The sequence below is a fragment of the Rhinolophus hipposideros genome (assembly GCF_964194185.1).
Source record: "Rhinolophus hipposideros genome assembly, chromosome: 10".
NCBI classification, from domain to species: domain Eukaryota; kingdom Metazoa; phylum Chordata; class Mammalia; order Chiroptera; family Rhinolophidae; genus Rhinolophus; species Rhinolophus hipposideros.
The window spans coordinates 36,484,077-36,503,238 of NC_138056.1; the positions used below are offsets into that span (position 1 = coordinate 36,484,077).

Here is a 19,162-nt window from a genome sequence, read left to right on the forward strand (position 1 = left end):
GTTAATACAAAGGTCAGGATTGGCTCTTTCAGGGCTAGCATGTCTCTCTGAATATATACCTAAAGAAGATTTTTAAAATATGTGCTATTGACCTTTAAGATTTTTAAAATATGTGCTATTGATAGATTAAGTCATTGTACGCTTACTCTCAGTGGTCATTTCTCTCCTGTGTAACCAAGGAAGGGAGCTAGAAAGTGCTAGACTGTGAGGTGGATTTAAAATAGCTACCTTAGTGGGGAGGGAGATGAGGGTAAGAGAGTCCAAATATATGGTGATGGAAGGAGAACTGACTCTGAGTGGTGAACACATAATGGGATTTATAGATAATGTAATACAGAATTGTACACCTGAAATCTATGTAATTTCACTAATAATTGTCACCCCAATAAATTTTTTAAAAAAAGATGTAAAATAAAATAGCTACCTTAAATACCACCTAGTACAGAGAATTGCTTTTTGTTTGCGTGCATTACTCTTGGTAGTGAGGGTAGGGACATAGAGAAGCTAGGGGCAAAATGTGTCTTTTCCGTTTCTCCTGTGAATAGTTCAGATTTTCTACTAAATATGTTTAATAATGTAAATTAGTAAAGATAAGTAAATTACTGGAACTATTTTCTCTTTTCTTTAAATTAACTTTTCATTGAAGTATGACATATATACAGAAAAATATATATCATCAGTATAAAGTTAGGTCTTCATTAATGTTCACACTAATACATATGACTGAAAGATTAAAGCCTGAATTTTTAAAAGGATGCCTTTAAACTGTAATGTCTTGAGTTTGTTCTACCTTTTCAGGGGTTTTCTTGGCCCTTTAGTGAGAATTTTGAAAAGACTGGTGGCAGTAATATGCAAGTTTTAGGAAGAAATTGTGTTACATTAAAGATGAATGATAACAATGACGAGACAGAGAGAGAGAGAGAGAGAGAGAGAGAGAGAGAGAGAGAGAGAGAGAGAGAAAATCCTGCCATCAACAAACAAGCAAAGCAGGATCCTCTTCTGGATACAGTTGCGTTATTTGTACAGTGTATATCTATTGGATGTTGATGGGAAACATCTGGAAAGATGGTATTCTGTGTTCTCAAACACTCTAGAAAATTTGTGTCCTAGAATTGCCCCTGATGAAATTTCTGTTTCGTCATTCTCCTGCTAGAACTAGCTAGTCTCTCCAAGAAAGGATTTGCTATCCTCCATTAGCTGTAGCAGCCATTGATTTGCTGAATAAGACAAATGAAAAGCAAACAATGTGATATCAAGATGTGTTTAAAAATCATTAATTCTCTTCTGAAGTGAGAACAACTACAATTCTATACCTTTTACAGTCACATTAACAATACTACGTTATGGAAACTGATGCTTACAATACCATTTCTTAGGTCTTCGATGGTTCTCAAATTGATCCGTTGACTCAAAAATGCCTTAGCCCGGTGATACGAGCAGTAGGGTATGCAGAAATGTAGATGGCACAGGCCATTCAGTTTACGTGGTGAGAGATGATTACTGAATAGAAACAATTAGTGAATGCTCAGGTAGGACGTATATAACATAAGGCTCCTTTGTGCGCCTCAGACTATCGTCAACCCAGAGAAGTTCAATGTGCTCACCACTGCATTATGCTAAGGTAAGGCAAAGGAAAGTCTTAACATTTTAGATAGATTTTTAACAACAACAAAAGGTTGCACCTAAACAGGTTTATGTTAAGGCGCTCCTTTATTCTATCAAATGAGACCCTTTCCCTCCTAACTCTCCAGCATTAACTGAGGTCCATAGGGTTCTGCATGCATTTTTTGGCAGTAAGAAGACAACCTGACCTTGACGGCTTTTCATGTAAGGTTTCTGGGGCCTTTATCCCTTTCACTCTAGACACTGCAGCTTTTACAGTTGTAACACTGTATGCAAATGACTCAGCTATTCTTTGCAATACAGACTATGGCCCTTAAGGAAATTACCCTCCCCCTGCCCCCTTTCTGTCTGTATGCCCCTCTGCCCTCCCTCTCTTTCTCACTCTCTATTTTCTGTCTCTGTTTTTCCTTCCCTGTCATGATTTACAAACATTGGATACATTCGTTCCACAAGATTAAAGAAGCTTTCTCCAATTAAACCACAGGAGGAATGATTTTTCTAGAAAAAAAGCATTAGAAAGATCTTTACTTGCTCACTATCTTTCACTCAGCAATAGACATTAATATTCTCATGCTTTTCAACACAAAGTTGTATTTTCCGTCATTAAAAAAGTTAAATAATTTCCGTAAGAGAGAAAATGAGCCCCCCTGAGTGTCACTGTGTCTGAATATTAGCACGTAGCCAGGTCTCTGCCAAGTTGCTCTCTGACTGACTGACTGCTGCAGATGCTCTTTCTCAAGTATTCTGAGTCATATCTTTAGTGCTTGTCTTCAGGGACAAACAATAGCACCTGTTCCTCACAAGATATCAGGCCAGTTAGCCCATTCATGTATCTTTAATGAAGCTCTGGGGCAGATGGCAAAAAATGGCACCGTCAACAACTTAGCACAGAGAAAACAAAGGGGAAAAGTGTTGATGCAACAATGCTGTTTCAGGAACAGGAAGAGACCGACCCTGAGTGTTTCACATTCATGTGCTGCGGTCTTGATTGTCTGAAGGACATGAGGAACACTTGAGCAATTACAATTTCTGGGCATGTACCCTATTTGATCAAGAATGTGTTTCCCACCCTCTCCAAAAGGGAACCGATTTAGTGAGGGATTGTGAGAGTTTAGTATGAATGGACTGGTGTGTGCTGAGACACACAGTGTGTTTTTTCCATGATATACTGACTGAGCTTCACCTCGGATGGGTTCCTGGTTTCTCATTAGTCATTCAAGTTACATATTAGCCAGTTAGTGCTGACTTCCCAAGCAATAAAAATAATGCACTTTCATACTCAGATATATTTTTGGCAGCGTTCAATTTTACTTTTTGCATTAACAAAATCAGTTTTACCTCTTTACCCCTGGGATAATTAAAGCACCTCTGAATTTGTGCTAAGGGAAAGCTACACTTTCAAGACAAAAATATGCTGTTTGAAAATTTTTTTAACTTCTTGGAAAAGACATGTGGAGACTGGTCATTCTTTGATGGAGTGAGGGGAATTCTGTTTTTTATTATTCTTTAGTAAATATATTTGGAGGTTGCTGTTTCCAGTGTGACTGCCTTTCCTGGCATGTCACCAGATGGGAAAACAGGTTGATAGGAAGAAAGAGGAAAGGCAGGCTTCCATTCTCCTGAGTAAGCTGGGGTTGTGCTGTATCTTTAAAATTCTTTATCTGCCCTAAGCGCTGACACTCAGTGCAGTGAACTTAATTCACAGCTTCCATAGGAGGAAAATATTTTGCATGCTTACGTGATACTTGTGTAGCCACCAAGCCCTGTTTTCTATCTCTACCCCCTACTTTATCCTTGCTTTCTGTTTCTGTCCCACCTTCTACCAATAATCTTCTAGTAAGTACCATAAGTGGCAATCTATGAAAGGGGGGGAAATTATTGCTTTAATTCATGCTTTCCACTTACATTGCAGTCATGCACTGCTTAACAACAGGGTTATAATCTGAGAAATGCATTGCTGCATGATTTTGTTGTGCGAACATTGTGGAATGTCTTTACACAAAACTAGATGGTATAGCCTACTACTGTAATTGTATGTGCTGTACTTTTACATGACTGGCAATGCAGTTTGTTTACACCAGCATCACCACAAACACGTGAGTAATGCATTGCGCTAGGTGTTACTATGGCTACAGTGTCACTAGGTGATAGGAAATTTTGGGTTCTATTGTAATATTATGGGATCACTGTTGTATATGTGGTTCCTCATTGACCGAAATATCATTATGCAGTGCATGACTGTATTTGAACTGGCTCATGATGAGCTTTCTATAAAAGATGGTAGTTAGATGTTTTCATAGACCTCCATTATCCTTGCTAATTTTTAAGACATATAATTTCTTTAAAATAATATTCCTTTGGGGAAATCTGAATAAGATTGTTGGCTTGTATCAATGTTAATTCCCTGGCTATGATATTCTACTGTAGTTTTTTTTTTCTTCAATTAAATTTATTGGGGTGGCAATGGTTAGTAAAATTATATAGGTTTCAAGTGTACATCATCTATATATATACATCATCTACATATTGCATTGTGTGTTCACCACCCAGAGTCAGTTCTCCTTCCATCACCATATATTTGAACCCCCTTTACCCTCTTCTACCATCACCCCTGCCCCCCTTTACTCTCTGGTAACCACTAAACTGTTGTTTCTGTCTGAGATTTTTTATTTGTTTGTCTTGTTTGTTTGTTGCTTACAGTTTTATATCCCACATAAGAATGAAATCATGTGGTTCTCTACTTTTTCTGTCTGACTTATTTCACTTAAAGTGATAATCTCAAGATCCATTCATGTTGTTGTAAATGGAAGTAATTCATCTTTTCTTATAGCTGAGTAGTATTCCATTTTGTATATATACAACATCTTCTTTATCCAATCATCTATTGAAGGAAACTTTGGTTGTTTCAATGAGTTGGCCACCATGAATAATACTGTAATGAACATAGGGTGCACTATAGTTTTTCAAGATGTTACCATTGGAGGAAACTGAGTAAAGGGTACGTGGAATCTGTGTGTTATTACAACTGCATGTAAATTTACAATTATAGTTATAAAACTTTCAGTCAAATAATTATCACAAAGAATTATATTCCTTATCTGATTTAGGTCTATTTACCAACAGATGACTTTATATTTGGTACTTTAAAAGTATAGACTTTGAGCCTGATTTGCCTGGACTCGAATCTTGGCTCTACCACTTTTTTAATTCACCAATTTACTTAGCCTCTCATGGTTTTGTCTTTTTCATTAAATGAATGAGAATAATTGCACTAACTTCATCATCGAGATTTGAGGATTAAATGAGATGGAGCATCTAAATCACTTTCCCAGTGCTTGACATGTAGGAAACACTGGAGAATATTAGCTACTGCTGTGATTAGTATCACCATCATCATCATCACTATTATTACCTTTGTGATTAGAGCTAGAAAGGAACTTTTCATCATCTTCTCTCAGCCTAGAGTCTTTTTTTTTAATTAAAATTTATTGGGGTGACAATAGTTAGTAAAATTACATAGGTTTCAAGTGTACAATTCTGTAATACATCGTCCATAGTCTAACTGGCTACTAGATATTTTGGCTTGTGTTTAATGAAGGGCAGTCTGAATTGTCATTGCTTTACCTAAAATAAGGACAATTTTATCATTTGGAGCTAAATGATTATTGCTAATGAATGAATTGTAATAAATTATTGGAATTAATGACAATAGGTTGAGATCAAATTGTAGTGGGTACAAAACAAGAGAGAAGAAACTGAAACTGAAGAAACATAATATCTATACTCCAACAGTACACCTCGGAAATATAAAATTATTTTTAGTTACAGATTTCCAGATTTCCTTTCCCAAAGGAGTGTGATTTTTCTTTTCTCCATTACTGACGACCACGTAATGTAAAGGAAAAAGCACTGGACAGGTTGATTAGCAGTTCTGGACCCTAAATCCAGTTCTGTCATAGGCTGTGTGACCTCAGACTCATATCTTTGACCTTCTCTAGCCACTTGTTTCCCTGCGTGTAAATTGTGAGGTTTGATTTAGATCAGTGATTCTCAGAGAATGGTCCCTGGACCAGCAGCACCAGCTCCACCTGGGAACCTGTTAGTAAAGTTCACTCTCAGGCCCCCACCTCAGAGCTACTGCTCCAGAGACTCTGAGGGTGGGGTTGAGCAATCTCTGTTTTATTAACCAGCCCTCCAGATCCTGACTCACACTGAAGTCTGAGTGTCACTGCTCTGGATTAGAGCCTAAATTTTAGGTAGTTGGACCCAACCCCTAGAGTTTCTGATTCATAGGTCTGGGATGGAGCCTGATCATTTGCTTCTTTAAAGTTGTAAATGTTGCCGATGCTGCTGGTCAAGGAACTACTAGGTTAGATCAGCTTCAAACTCCATTCCACCTCCATGAGTCCATCTTTACTATTGTTTTTACTAGGTCTTCTGTTCCTCTCCTTATGTACTTTGTTCCTCAATTTGTGAAAACTGTCCCTGAGCTGATAGTTACCGTGTTTCCCCGAAAATAAGACCTAGCTGGACCATCAGCTCTAATGGTGCCTTTTGGAGCAAAAATTACAATAAAATAAGACCGGGTATAATATGATATGATATGATATGATATGATACGATACGATATGATATGATATAATGTAATATAACACCAGATCTTATATTAATTTTTGCTCCAAAAGACTCATTAGAGCTGATTGTCTGGCTAGGTCTTATTTTCGCAGAAACACAGTAGCATTGAAAGTTTCTAACATACCCTACCTTGTAGAGGGTAATGGATAGAAAGGAACTTACCTACATTCTTACAGCGTATGTTAATATGAAATACCTACAGCTCTTTGGCTTTAAAAACGATGCTAGAGAGTTGACTTAGTTATCTCATGTACATAGCTAGTTACAAAAGACATATCTTCAGAGACACCAAGATTCCTGAATTACGGTCTGATGCCTAATTGTCATCGTTCTCCTTAGGTTGTTTCATCTGAAGAGTTTGGGCACCACTGTAAAAATAAAATTATGTTTTCATTATAAGATGCTGCTTAGTGAATAACACTAAAGATCCCAAATTCCTTCTTTATGATCCCTGTACTCCCACCTCTTCTTTTTCATGGTTTTCTAGCTACTGGGGGTGGGATAATCTGTGAGGCATGGTGTCTTCTAAGAACATGACAAATCTCTGCCTGCCAAACTGAATTATTTAGTTAGCTCATGTTTTCTTTTTTGAACTAGAGTTATGGGTAAGATCCACTGTTTCTTGTTTTGTTTGTTTGTTTGTTTTTCAGTAAATTTATCATTTTCGAGTACTGAATATTCAAACTAAATTAAAAAAAGAACAAAGATCTAACGTTTACTGAGTGCCTATTATGTGCCAGTCACTGTGTCACAAGCTTACTTTTCTTGTCTATTTAATTGTTACAGTAACCATGTGAGTTAGCATCATTAGCTGTGGTTTTCACATCAGTGAGAAAATAATAGACTCAGAAAGGTTAAGTAACTGTTCAAGGTCACACAGCTAACAGAATGGTAGTGTGTAGCTTTAAGCTCAGATTTGTTTGACAATAAAGCCTTTGTAGGCATAGTAGATTCTGAATAAATATGTGTTGAGAATAAAGGAATGACTATATCACATTATCTTCCTAATGTTGACTCTGAAACAACCATAGAATTATAAAGCCAAAAAGGCTCTGTAGGTCCTTGTCTAATTAGGGGTTTAATTATGCATATCCTTTAAAGAATTTCTAACATACCGGTATATAGCCTTTACTTGACCACCTCTAGGAGATGACACACAAGACCTCCTTGATCAGAGTGATTGATGAATAACTCATTATAAGAAAATTCTCCTTTGTATTAAACTTCCCTAAAATCTCTTTCTTTTGAGCCTAGTTCTGCCCTTTGTAACTGCTCAGACTTAATCTGGTTCTTCTTCCATATATCATTCCCTCAAATATTTGTAGATAACCTTATATCTTCTCTATCCCAAGCTAATTAACCGCCATGCTGTCACTGCTTCTCAAGATCCATAACACATAATAATAACAACTTACTAAATATCTGTTAAATAAAAGAAGGAAAGAATAAATAAATGTGATACCTAGACTTCTCACTTTTTTGCTTCCCTTCTTTAGAGGATAAAGCATCTACACTATGTTCTAGACACATTAGGGCCATATTTCTAGAAGTAAATGAAATGATTTCCTTTGATGTACTCTTGTACTAAACAATAGTCACCCCCCAAAAAATAATTGTGTTTTATTTTCTGATATAGAACAGTGCCCTCATCTTTGACATCTCAGATTTGCATCAGGTCACAACAAGCTGGAGTTGAACGGCAAACCTAGTGCTTTTCTTCAGGGTTAGAGGCAAGACCTGGGCACCAGGGGATCAGCTCCAATTTAAGCAGGCTAAGTTTGTACTCTAATGTACAAAACTTGGGCTTACCTCAGCTAAAATGGAAGAAATAGCTGCCCAAAGCTAGTTTCTTTCACGCCCCACTGGCAAGGTAGTAATTGCACAAAGACCTTTTTATTATAAGTTGATTTTCCTGAGAAATGAATTCAGAAAAATACTGTAAAGTGTTTATTTTTTGCTTGCCCTTTATTAACCCACATCTTAGGGCTTTCCCTCGAGAAAAACTGTTGGTAAATGAAACGTCTTAGACCCACAGAGAAGCATTTTGTACCATGTCCCGGGCTGTGGAGGGAACAGGCAGGACAAGGCAAGCTGGTGCTGTTGAAGCAGGGTCATAAGCCAGTATTTGGAATTTTGCCTAAAGAGAAGGTTTGGGGATTTAAATAGGGGAATGGTTTGGAGTTGGTAGAATTACTGGTAAAGGTTTGTATCTTAAACAGGATACAAGGTAGCATTTTTATACTAGTAAAGAAGCAAAAGACCAGTTTGAACTTAAAGATCATTTCTGTTAGCACATCCTAGTTTTGATCTTTAAATAACAAAAGTCGTGTCGTTCAACCTATAAAATCATGCCCTAAAAGCCAGGACAAAACCTTTCTGTGATGCTCTTCTGGAATCAGGGCAGCATGCCTAGAGTAAAGAAGGGAGCTTGGAAATTAAAATGTGATTTTCACAGGCATGATTCTGTCATAGCTCCTATTTTCTTTATGTGGAATACAAATACTGATATAGAGTGAAGATTTTCTATTTTGCATTTTTGTGCTCTTTGATACATTTATTGAGGTCAAATGAAATTTGATATAGTAGGATTTATTGTGAAATGCTCTCTGAATACAACTCCATAATTACTTAGCTACATGGGAGTGCATAAAGCTGTAAAACTGCTTAGCCAGACAAGCAATTTATATGTTACATCGAGGTGTGTATGGCAAAGAATATTAGTTTAATTGGGAGCCAAGATGTAGTAGCCTTAAATCTGAAGAGCTATATGTTTAACATAATGCCGTGAGGCTTTGAAATAAGATGCCTAAACTGGGGAGATAGAGCTTTTGGAATATATAACAATTAGACATTATTTTCTGACCAACGATACTAAGTACTAAGTACTAGTTTCAAAATCAAGCACAGCGTGCAAAGCAGGTGAAAGGGCAGAGCCTTTTAACGTTGTATGGTGTACAAAGAAGCAAACTTGGTTCTCCTCCTTCTTTGTTTTAAAAAAAGGAGAGAGAGAAAATAAAAGGAAAACAAGTCAAGATAAAAGCAAATCATGAACTACAATGGAGTGGAAGGCAGGAATGAAGCCATTTCACAGTGAGGTTACGTTCTTGGTGTGCTCATGGAATCTAAGAGAATGAATTTGGGGAATTTTGCCTGAATTGTCTCAGGGAGCGTATTTTGAATGAGGTTCAAAGTGGGTGGCTGTGTGGGTACCAGCACACCACCAGGAGGGAAAAACAAATACTTGGTGGCGCACGTTTGCTCTCCATCTGATCATAGGCTCTTTTCTGTTTAGCAGGTTCAGGGTCACATGCCTCCGCTTATGATCCCAATCTTTCCACATGACCAGCGGACCCTGGCAGCCGCAGCTGCTGCCCAACAGGGATTCCTCTTCCCCCCTGGAATAACATACAAACCAGGTAAGTAGAGAGAGATTTAACATTCTTTTGGAAATGCTAAAATCCACATGTTTTTGCTTGGTTGTCACAACAAACATAGGAGCATACTAAAGAACTATAAATAACAAGATCTTAAACGCTGATGTTCAAGTACAATTAGAATTGGGAGGTTAATTGGGAGGGTGCCATGTGAATAAACTAATTGGTTGCTAAAAAACTTTTACTTTCTCCTCTTCCACTTGAGTTTGTTTTGAATTCCCAGATGCAGTGCTACTTTCCCCAGGGACTACAAATTTTTGTCAGCTCTCTCTCCTACCTTTACCGTGAATTATTGTCTTTGGGTCAAGATGCTTTCCTCCCCCTGAGAGCTTTTATACTCTGGGAGAGTGGTCACATACAGTATAAAATGTTATTATTGTTTGTTGTTTGATTTCTCTTAGAAGTAAAGTTAAAACTGGACTGATGTAATTAGCTTCCTATTAATAGGTAAAACTTTTTTTGATTTTAGTCTAAATAATGAAGCATTCAGTAGTATTTTCTCATTCATCTTTGAACCTCAAAAAACAAGTCACATAACCTTGCAGTGAAATATGTTTTGAGATGATTTAGCAAATGTTATGATTTTTCTTTATTCCTCTGAGTTTACTGGACTCCTGGGGAATTCAATTAGGGACACATAATGGTTTGAAGCTTCTTTCAGAGCCTCCTTGTAAACAGGGCTTTAAATGTTTAAAGATATGTTGCCAAAGGAATCCAACCTAAGAAGATAGTCAAGTAAATAAAAGTCAACCTTCATTTCATTTGTGCATTCTTTGTAAGTGACCTCAGCTCAGAAGTAGTGACCTTGTTCTACTCATTAATAATTTCTGTGTCAAGTTCTTTTTAACATATTAACCTGCTTATATTAACCACCAAGTCTGAGGGCAACAAATCTGAGTGCAGCAGTTTCTTTGTGTGTGGGATTTATACAGTGAACAAAGGCATTTTAATTGCTTAAAGGCAATAATAAAATATAAATCACTTTACTAAAATTCTTGGGAAGGAAGCTTACTAAATAGCATAAAAACAAACCCAAGGAGTTTGAACATCTGTTCTAATTGCTTATTGCCATCGATTACTCTTTTGCATTTGGTAGAGAACCCCGTTCTTTGTAAGGAAAGGTAAGATGTCAGTGTCAACACTCACATGATTCAAGGAATAGAGATGCTAAGGAATTGGCTAATTTAAGGACTGACTTGGAAACTTCCTCAGATACAATTTAGTCAAACCTCGTACGACCAAAGGTTTTTGGATATTTGAGTGGAAGAAAATTGTTATTCAAATTGCTCAAAACTGATTTTTCTAGAGCAGAATTTTTAGAGCAAGTGAGATTGCTTATGAAATTGGTATCCATGTTAAGGACGAGAGTAGATTTTGTCTCAGAGAATATGTTTCTGTCGGTGCAGTGGTGTAGTCCTTCTCTTGTCTATAAATAGTTCTGAGCTATTTCCTCATCTTGACTTCCTTTTGGAACACTGACGCAAGCTCAGTGTACTGGTTTATTCCAGCTCTGAGTTGCCATTCCCGTACCAGTCTCAGAAACCTTTTCAATGAACTGTATGTGGAAACTGTCTATTTAATTTCAGTGGTTTTAAATGTAAAATTCTCCACACTTCCATATCAGGAATGGGCCTTATTTTCTGCTAGATGTCGACATCAACATACTTAACATCACTTAACCTAATTTTGTTGAAACAATAATGACATTTTTCATGTGGGAAGATATTGTTATATAGTCAATGAATTTGGAGTGTTTAGAAAAAAAGGTCTTCTCATACAGCATCACTAAGATTACAATATGTAACTAAGAACAATAAAGAGATTGGGACAACATGGTGCAGGAATGAGTTACCTCCATGCACATCGTATGTGCTGCATGGAGTAGTGTCCTGGGGCAGCAAAGTTGTATTTGTTATGTTGGCCAGAACATTCTGGTGAAGGCAGGACAATGGATGGGATATGGAGGATGATTTTTATTCATAAGCAAGGCTGATAAAAGAAAAAAAAGTATTTGCTCCTGACTCCTGAGTTATGGCAGATGATTTAATTAACCACAACTCTACATTCTTTAATCCTTTGGCTAATCTAGGCTTTATTATATATAAAAATGATACTTAAACAGGATTTAAATGTTATGTCCTTACACTATTTGTAGAGAAATGGTACATCCTCAGGAGACTGGATCTTGTTATTCACATGCGTTGGGGGAGGAAATTTCTGTTGGACTGGAGTCTGGACTAGGAAAATTTACTTGCCCCAAACTGAGCTGTGTTAATTTCACTTGAAATAGACATGAGAGAAGGACTACATTTTTAGAAGACAGCGGCTTTGTCACATATAAAAGCCTTGAATGGTGACATACTTTATATTTTGGTTCCCTAAGCAAGAGGATGAGCAAGTGCTACCTTGGTCTTTATAAATTACAGAAAAAGTGACTCTGTTTTTGCTACTTTCCCACCTTCCATAGAGTTTGTGCTTCCAGCCAATCGAATAATCCTGTCATGATTTCTAGAAAGACAGACTCACCTTGGGGTTAAGTCCTCTAAGGTTGACTGTTTCTGAATCCATAGTAGGACAATCTAAACAAATATATTAGGCCTCTGGGCCTTCGTCCCTTCAGATGATTTGACCCATCGCTCTGGGCATTTTGGGGTCCCTGTGTGCAGTAAACGCCAGGCAAGCCCTCATAACTCGCTGGCTTGCGTTTCTCCCAAGGATTATGTAGTTTTACGGGAACATCTACCAGATTAATCTCTGTAGAAATAGCGTTTTTGAGTTTTAACCCCTAATCCAAAACAAAAAACTTTTAATGATTCTATAATTCGAGGGATCTTTCTGGAAAGGAACTCAACAGGGCCCAGAACATAAGCTACAGAGTTTCGATTGTTTTGCTCTTTCCTATAGTGATACCAAGAGATGCTGCAATCCAGGACACAGTCAACACATTTGAGCACTTATTTTTGAGAAAATTAAAAGATTAAGCCTCCTTCATAGCTGCCAATGTGTGTATCAGATCAAGGTTGAATTGCCTGTGAAATGAAAACAGTGGATAGCCTCCTTCATGTGTCAGGGACGATGCCGCTGACCCATGGACTTTATGTAGTTGGGATTTATTAAATGATTGCTGCTGGACATTTCCTACGAGATCCTAGGAGATCTCTGACTGCCCTTGGCTCCTCCACTCACGTGTTAGTTATGATAACAGCTAAGGCTTACTGAGTAGTTATTTTGTGCCAAATACTGTGCTAAATATTTTACATGGATTACTTTAATTCTTACTTGAATGTATCTTTTAACCTTGCTGAGCCTCACATTTTTGTCCTCTGAAAACATATGTTATGATTTGTCCACTGCTCAGTGTGGGTGTAAAGATTAAATTTGTTAAAATGTATGAAAGTTCTTTGAAAATTCTAAAGTACTAGCTTTGGGGGTAAAGTCTGATCATAAAATTGAGTAAATTTAACTACATTAAACTACATTCTTATCCATTAAAAATGTCCCAAAACTGAGCATTTGTGTGAAATATGTTGTCCCTTTGCCTGATGACCAAAAGCAATTTTACAAGTATACCTAATGCTTCTTTAAAAAAAAAAAATTACAGTAAAACATGCATAACATAATATTTATCAATTTATCTGTTTGTAAATGTACAACTCAGTGGCATTAATACATTTGTAATGTTGTGTAACCATCACCAATATCTATACCCAAAACTTTTAATCATCACCAAAAAAACTCTGCGGGCATTAAACGATAACTCTCCCTATTCCCCTACTCCTAACCTCTAGTAACCTCTATTCTACTATCTTTCTCTATGAATTTCCTATTCTAGATACTTCATATAAATGGAATCATATATCTGTCCCTCTGTGTCTGGCTTATTTCACTAAGCATATCTTCACAGTCCATTCATATTATATCGTATATCAAGTATTCATTACTTTTTATGGCTGAGTAATACACCATTGTATTTATATGTCTATGTGTGTGTATGTGTGTTGTTTGTTTGTTTATCCATTCACCTGTTGATGAACACTTGGGTTGTTTCCACCTTTTGACTATTGTGAATAACGCTGCTGCGAACATTGATGTACAAATATCTCTTCCAGTCCCTGCTTTCAGTTCTTATGGATGTCTATGCAGGAGTGGAATTGTTGGGTCATATGGTAGTTCTGTTTAACTTTTTGAGAAACTGCCAAACTGTTTTCCACAGAGGCTGCTCCATTTTACATTCCCGCTAGCAGTGCAAGAGAGTTTCGATTTCTTTACATGCCCACCAACACTTGTTATTTTCTGACTTTAAAAAAAATATATAGAGGGGCAGGCAGTTAGCTCAGTTGGTTAGAGCTCGGTGCTCTTAACAACATTGCTGGTTCGATCCCCACATGGGCCACTGTGAGCTTGCCCTCCACAACTAGATTGAAACAACTACGTGACTTGGAACTGATGGGTCCTGGAAAAACACATTTAAATAAATAAAAGCTTAAAATTATATATATATGTTCTAGTAGATATGAAATGGTATCAATTTGGTTCTGATTTTCATTTCCCTAGTGATTAATGATTTTGAGCATCTTTTCATATGCTTGTTAGGAATTTGTGTGTGTTGGAGAAATGTCTGAGTAGTTTGCCCAGTTTTGAATTGGAATGCTTGTTTTTGTTGTTGAGTTTCAAAAGTTCTTTATATATTCTAGATACTATACCTGGTCAGATATGTGATTTGCAAGTACTTTGCAAGTACTTTCTCCCATCTGTAGGTTGTTTTTTCACTTACATGGTAGTATCCTTTGATGCACAAAAGTTTTTAATTTTTATGATGTCCAATTTATTTATTTTTACTTCTGTTGCCTGTGCTTTTGCTGTCATATCCATGAAATCGTTGCCAAATCCATAGATTTACTACTGTATTTTCTTCTAAGAGTTTGATAGTTTTAGCACTTAAGTTTAGGTCTTTCATCCATTTGAGTTAATTACTACGTATGGTGTAAAGCCTTTGCAAGTGGGTATCCATTTTTCCAACACCATTTGTTGAAAAGATATCCTTTCCCCATTGAAAGGTCTTGCACTCTTGTCAAAAATCAGTTAAACATGTATGTTAGATTTATCCTGGGCTCTTTATTCTGTTTAATTGGCCATATATCTGTTCTTATGTCATTATCAAACTGTTTTAAGTACTGTAGTTTTGTAGTAAATTTTGAAGTCAGGAAGTAGGGGCCTTCCAATTTTATTCTTCTTTTTCAAGATTGTTTTGGCTATTGGGATTCCTTGAGTTTCCAATATTTTGAGGATCTGCTTTTCTAGTTCTGTGACAAGGCTTGTTGGGATTTTGATAGAGATTTCACTGAATCTATAGATTGCTTTGGGTAGTATTGATATCTTAACAATGTTAGAAGTCTTCTTGTCAATAAACGTGGATGCCTTTCCATTTATTTAGGTCTTTTAAATATTATTTCAGCAGTATTTTGTAGTTCAGGTGCAAGTCTTTTTATATCCTTGGTTAGATTTATTTCTAAATATTTGGTTCTTTTAGATGCTATTGTGCACAGAATTGTTTTCTTGATTTCCTTTTAGATTGTTGATTGCTGGTGATTGTGTTTCTTATACCCTACAACTCTGCTGCATTTGTTTATTAGCTTTTTTAGCTTTCTCATGGATTCTTTGGGATTTTTGTATATATAGGATCATGTCATATGCAAATAGAGATAGTAGTCTTACCTCTTCTTCACCAATTTGGATGCCTGAATTTATGTATGTACATATATATGTATGTACGTACGTATGTATGTATGTATGTTTGTATGTTGTCTAATAGTGCTGGCTAGAACTTCTAGTACAATGTTGAATAGCAGCAGTGAAAGTGGCCATCCTTGTCTTGTTTCGGATATCTTAAAGGGAAAGCTTTCATTATTTTACCACTGAGTATGATGTTAGCTGCAGGTTTTTCATAAATACTGTGAAAGGGCATTGGATTTTGTCAAATGCTTTATTTGCATCAATTCAGATGATCATGTGTGTTTTTCCCCTTTGGTCTATTAATGTGTAGTATTACATTGTTGTTGTTGTTTTTGTTTTTAATACTGAACTGTCCTTGTATTCTTAGGACAAATCCTACCTTGTCATGCTGAATATGCTTTTGGAGTGAATATGCTAATGTTTTGTTGAGGATCTTGCATCTGTATTCATAAAGGATATTGGTCTGTTTTCTTTTTTTGTAATATCTTTACCTGGCTTTGGTGTCAAGGTAATGTTGGCCTCATTTGCTCATAGTTAGGAACTGTTTCCTCTTCTTTAAGTTTTTGAAGATTTTGGGAAGGATTAGTGTTAATTTTTCTTAAATGTTCAGTAGAATTTTATGGTGAAGCCATTTGGTCCAGGACTTTTCTTTGTTGGGAGGTTTTTGATTACTGATCCAGTCTCTTTATGTGTTATAGGTCTGTTGATATATTCTATTTATTCTTGAGTCAGTTTAATTTGTGTGTTTTGAGAAATTTGTCCGTTTCTGGTAAATTTTCTAATTCATTGGTGTATAATTGTTACCTAATGCTTCTTTTTAATTCCTTTGTTTCAGTTAGTATTTATTGAGCACCATTTATATGCCAAGATATGTAATATGTTTTATATAAATAAAATAAATATATTTACAAAAAATAAATGAATATATATTTATATAAAATGAATGTATATAAGTATATACAAATATATATTTTGGTAACAATTCTAAGACACAAGTGGCATTATCTCTATTTTGTGAAAAGAAAAACACCTAAAAGTCAATGAAGTTGATTAACTTTCCAAGCTTCCGATCTAGAAATGAGTGGAGATAGAATTCAGACTAAAGTTTCTGATTTGACATTTTATACTCTTGCAGACATGGTCAAAATGTGAATGATATTAAGAAAAATCTACCTGATTTTTGCTGTGGAAAAAGTATGATTTATATGTACAAGGTTTCCCAAATGACATCTTGTAAAGCTAGCCATTTCCACCTCTTCCATAATTAAAGTAGAGCTGTGTAACCACCATTGCTGGATTAAATCTATATACTTAATTAATCTATCTACTTGAAATCAAAGCCTCTAAGGTTCTTCAGATTCATACTTTCATTTTTAAATAAAAATGTTGAGGTTCAAGAAGAGAATATGCTCACACATGTAAATTAACCTGGTTTTATGGAGATCCTGTTAAGTGTGCCCTCCTTTGTATATGGAGGTTATATCATTGGTGAGCTATCATTAAGGCATGAACTTTGAGTTATTTTAATTTGATTTCTTATAATGGGGATGGGTTTATATCAGTTCATTTACCCTGACTTAATTAATTGCTATTGTGACAAATTCCATGGATTTTTATATGATTGGGCAAGGGTCTTGATGATGCATCTATGAAATAAGTAAAGACATTAAGATTGACACTTGATTCCTAGCTTCTTTAAAGATATGAAAAACAATGCAAATGCTCTTAGAAAAAGTCCTAGGATCAAAACTCTTCTCATCATTGATCTATTGTTTGATGAATAGAGAGGGAGAAATAACAGCATGGTGAGCTCAGCAATATGTTAGTGTAATCCTTGCCAAATTTTGTCTGGTTGTCCTTAGAACAAATAGAAGGTTTTCGTATTTTTTTTTAAGATTATAAATATGTCACCCACTACCTGCTAACATTTGCTGCAATGTGATGTCTCACAAAGACAAATTCAACGTCATCATTCCCTCAGAATATAGAGGAGTTGTAATAATTTGTTATTCTGAATACACACATCCAGGCAAGATGCAAAGTTGCATATTTAAGTCTATATTGGTGATAGGGGTTGAAATATTTCCATATTGTAGCAAGAATGACAGCTCATGAAAGTGGCATCTATCTATGTTATTTGGCAACTCAAATAATTTACCATCATCCTATGATGCCGCCACACAATTATCTGTGACATACTTAGGGACATGTAGTGTATTTTTCTTCTGTTTTGAATGGTGGAAAAGGAGATATGAGACTTTGAACCAGTTACTAAAGAATCTTTGAATCCTCTCTCCTAGTTTAATGTATTTTTTCTTCTCTCCTCCTCCCAACCTCTCTAAATGGTGTCCTCAGTAGGTTAGTATCTATCTGACGGTAGTATCTCCAAAGACGGCAACCATCCCAGTCCTTTATCTTTCTGAAGAATCAACGTAAATGGACAGAATTTTACCCACAGGATTTTTGACTCTTTATTAAAAGTGAAATTTATATCTGAATTTCACAATATATCACAAACTAGGAGTGTTCTTGTAGGAAGTATCCTGAAGTCTCATGGGTCCTAGGTTCTTAATACAAGCTCCCCCTTCTCCTGTAGTTAAGTTTTAATAAGTTTTGGCTTCATTTCAGTTTCCCTGAAAATTAAAAAATATACTCTGTCTTACTCAGGGACTCCTGCTGTGGAGCTGCTTTGATTCCAAAGGAATGTTGCCTATTGTGACAAATGAAGCTAATGTCAGGCAACTTTTCCTTAGGTTTTTAATTCTGTTTTGTACTTGTTCTGTAATCTTCAGATAAAAATAGTCAGTTGGATAATCTAGAAGGCTGGAAAGATGGATTTACGGATGGGCATTATTTCCCAAATTGACTTTTGGAGGTTGTCTTCCTACACAAGAGGTAGCAAGGGCCAGATTTCAGCAGAGCCTAAAGCCAGCCTGTTCCAACAGGCTTCATCTTCCTTTGTACACATTTAAAAAGAATGGGTCCTCACGCAAGCATTTCAAATCCAGAGACAAATTTGAAAAAAATTGCTACAACATGTTGACTGATTCCTTGCCAAGTCAGCCACTGAGAACTTTTTCTTGATCTACTCTAACACAGAGAAAATTAAAGGGGGGTGGAGAGGAAGAACACTTTGTTATAACAGAGTTAAACTTCACAATACCCCAAATTCCTCTCCCTCTTACGTTTTTTCTCTTCTACTTTTAACCCCGCTCTTTCCTTTGCCCTTACCTTCTCTCTCTCCTGCCTTTGCCTTTCTCTCTTCTAATTATTCTCTGTGATATACTCTGTTGCTCGAATGTATTCGTTTTTACTTTTAGTATCAAAACAATGATATGTTCTGGAGAAATAGCTTTCCAAAGATTATATGTAGATATAGATTCAAAACAGCAGAAAGGTTAAGAACATTTTAAAAATATGCTTGTCAGCAGTGGAAAGAAAGCTGTTCGTAGCCAGCAGGTGAGCTGGAGAGTACTACAGGGTGTGGTAGAGATAGTAATAAATTAACTGGCAAGCCAAAAACTATTTTAAAAAAATCAGCTATTTCATAGCATAAAAGCATGACAGCTATGAAAAAAGGAGTGCCCCAAGGAATTCTTTAGAGTTTGATTTTTTAAAATATGTTTGACATGAAAAATGTTTTAGTACAAATAAAGCAACTGGTATTAAACTTATGAGAGTGGGGGGTTGTGGTTTAGAGTTAATATGAATAATGCATGATATTTAGAGAAAGAATA

The 19,162-nt window shown here is 36.1% G+C and overlaps 1 protein-coding gene across 5 annotated transcripts in view; it reads left to right on the forward strand.

The window, feature by feature from the left end:
- The window catches only part of SOX6 (SRY-box transcription factor 6), a 588,685-nt gene that overhangs the window by 454,880 nt on the left and 114,643 nt on the right, over positions 1 to 19,162 (forward strand). For 3 of the 5 annotated variants that reach the window (XM_081063956.1, XM_081063957.1, XM_081063958.1), the window contains one exon: positions 9,554 to 9,674. In XM_081063956.1, coding sequence (XP_080920082.1) covers positions 9,554 to 9,674 — 121 coding nt within the window. Of the gene's footprint in view, positions 1 to 9,550; positions 9,675 to 19,162 lie in introns of all 5 variants that reach the window. The other 2 variants (XM_081063954.1, XM_081063955.1) reach the window with 1 other exon arrangement.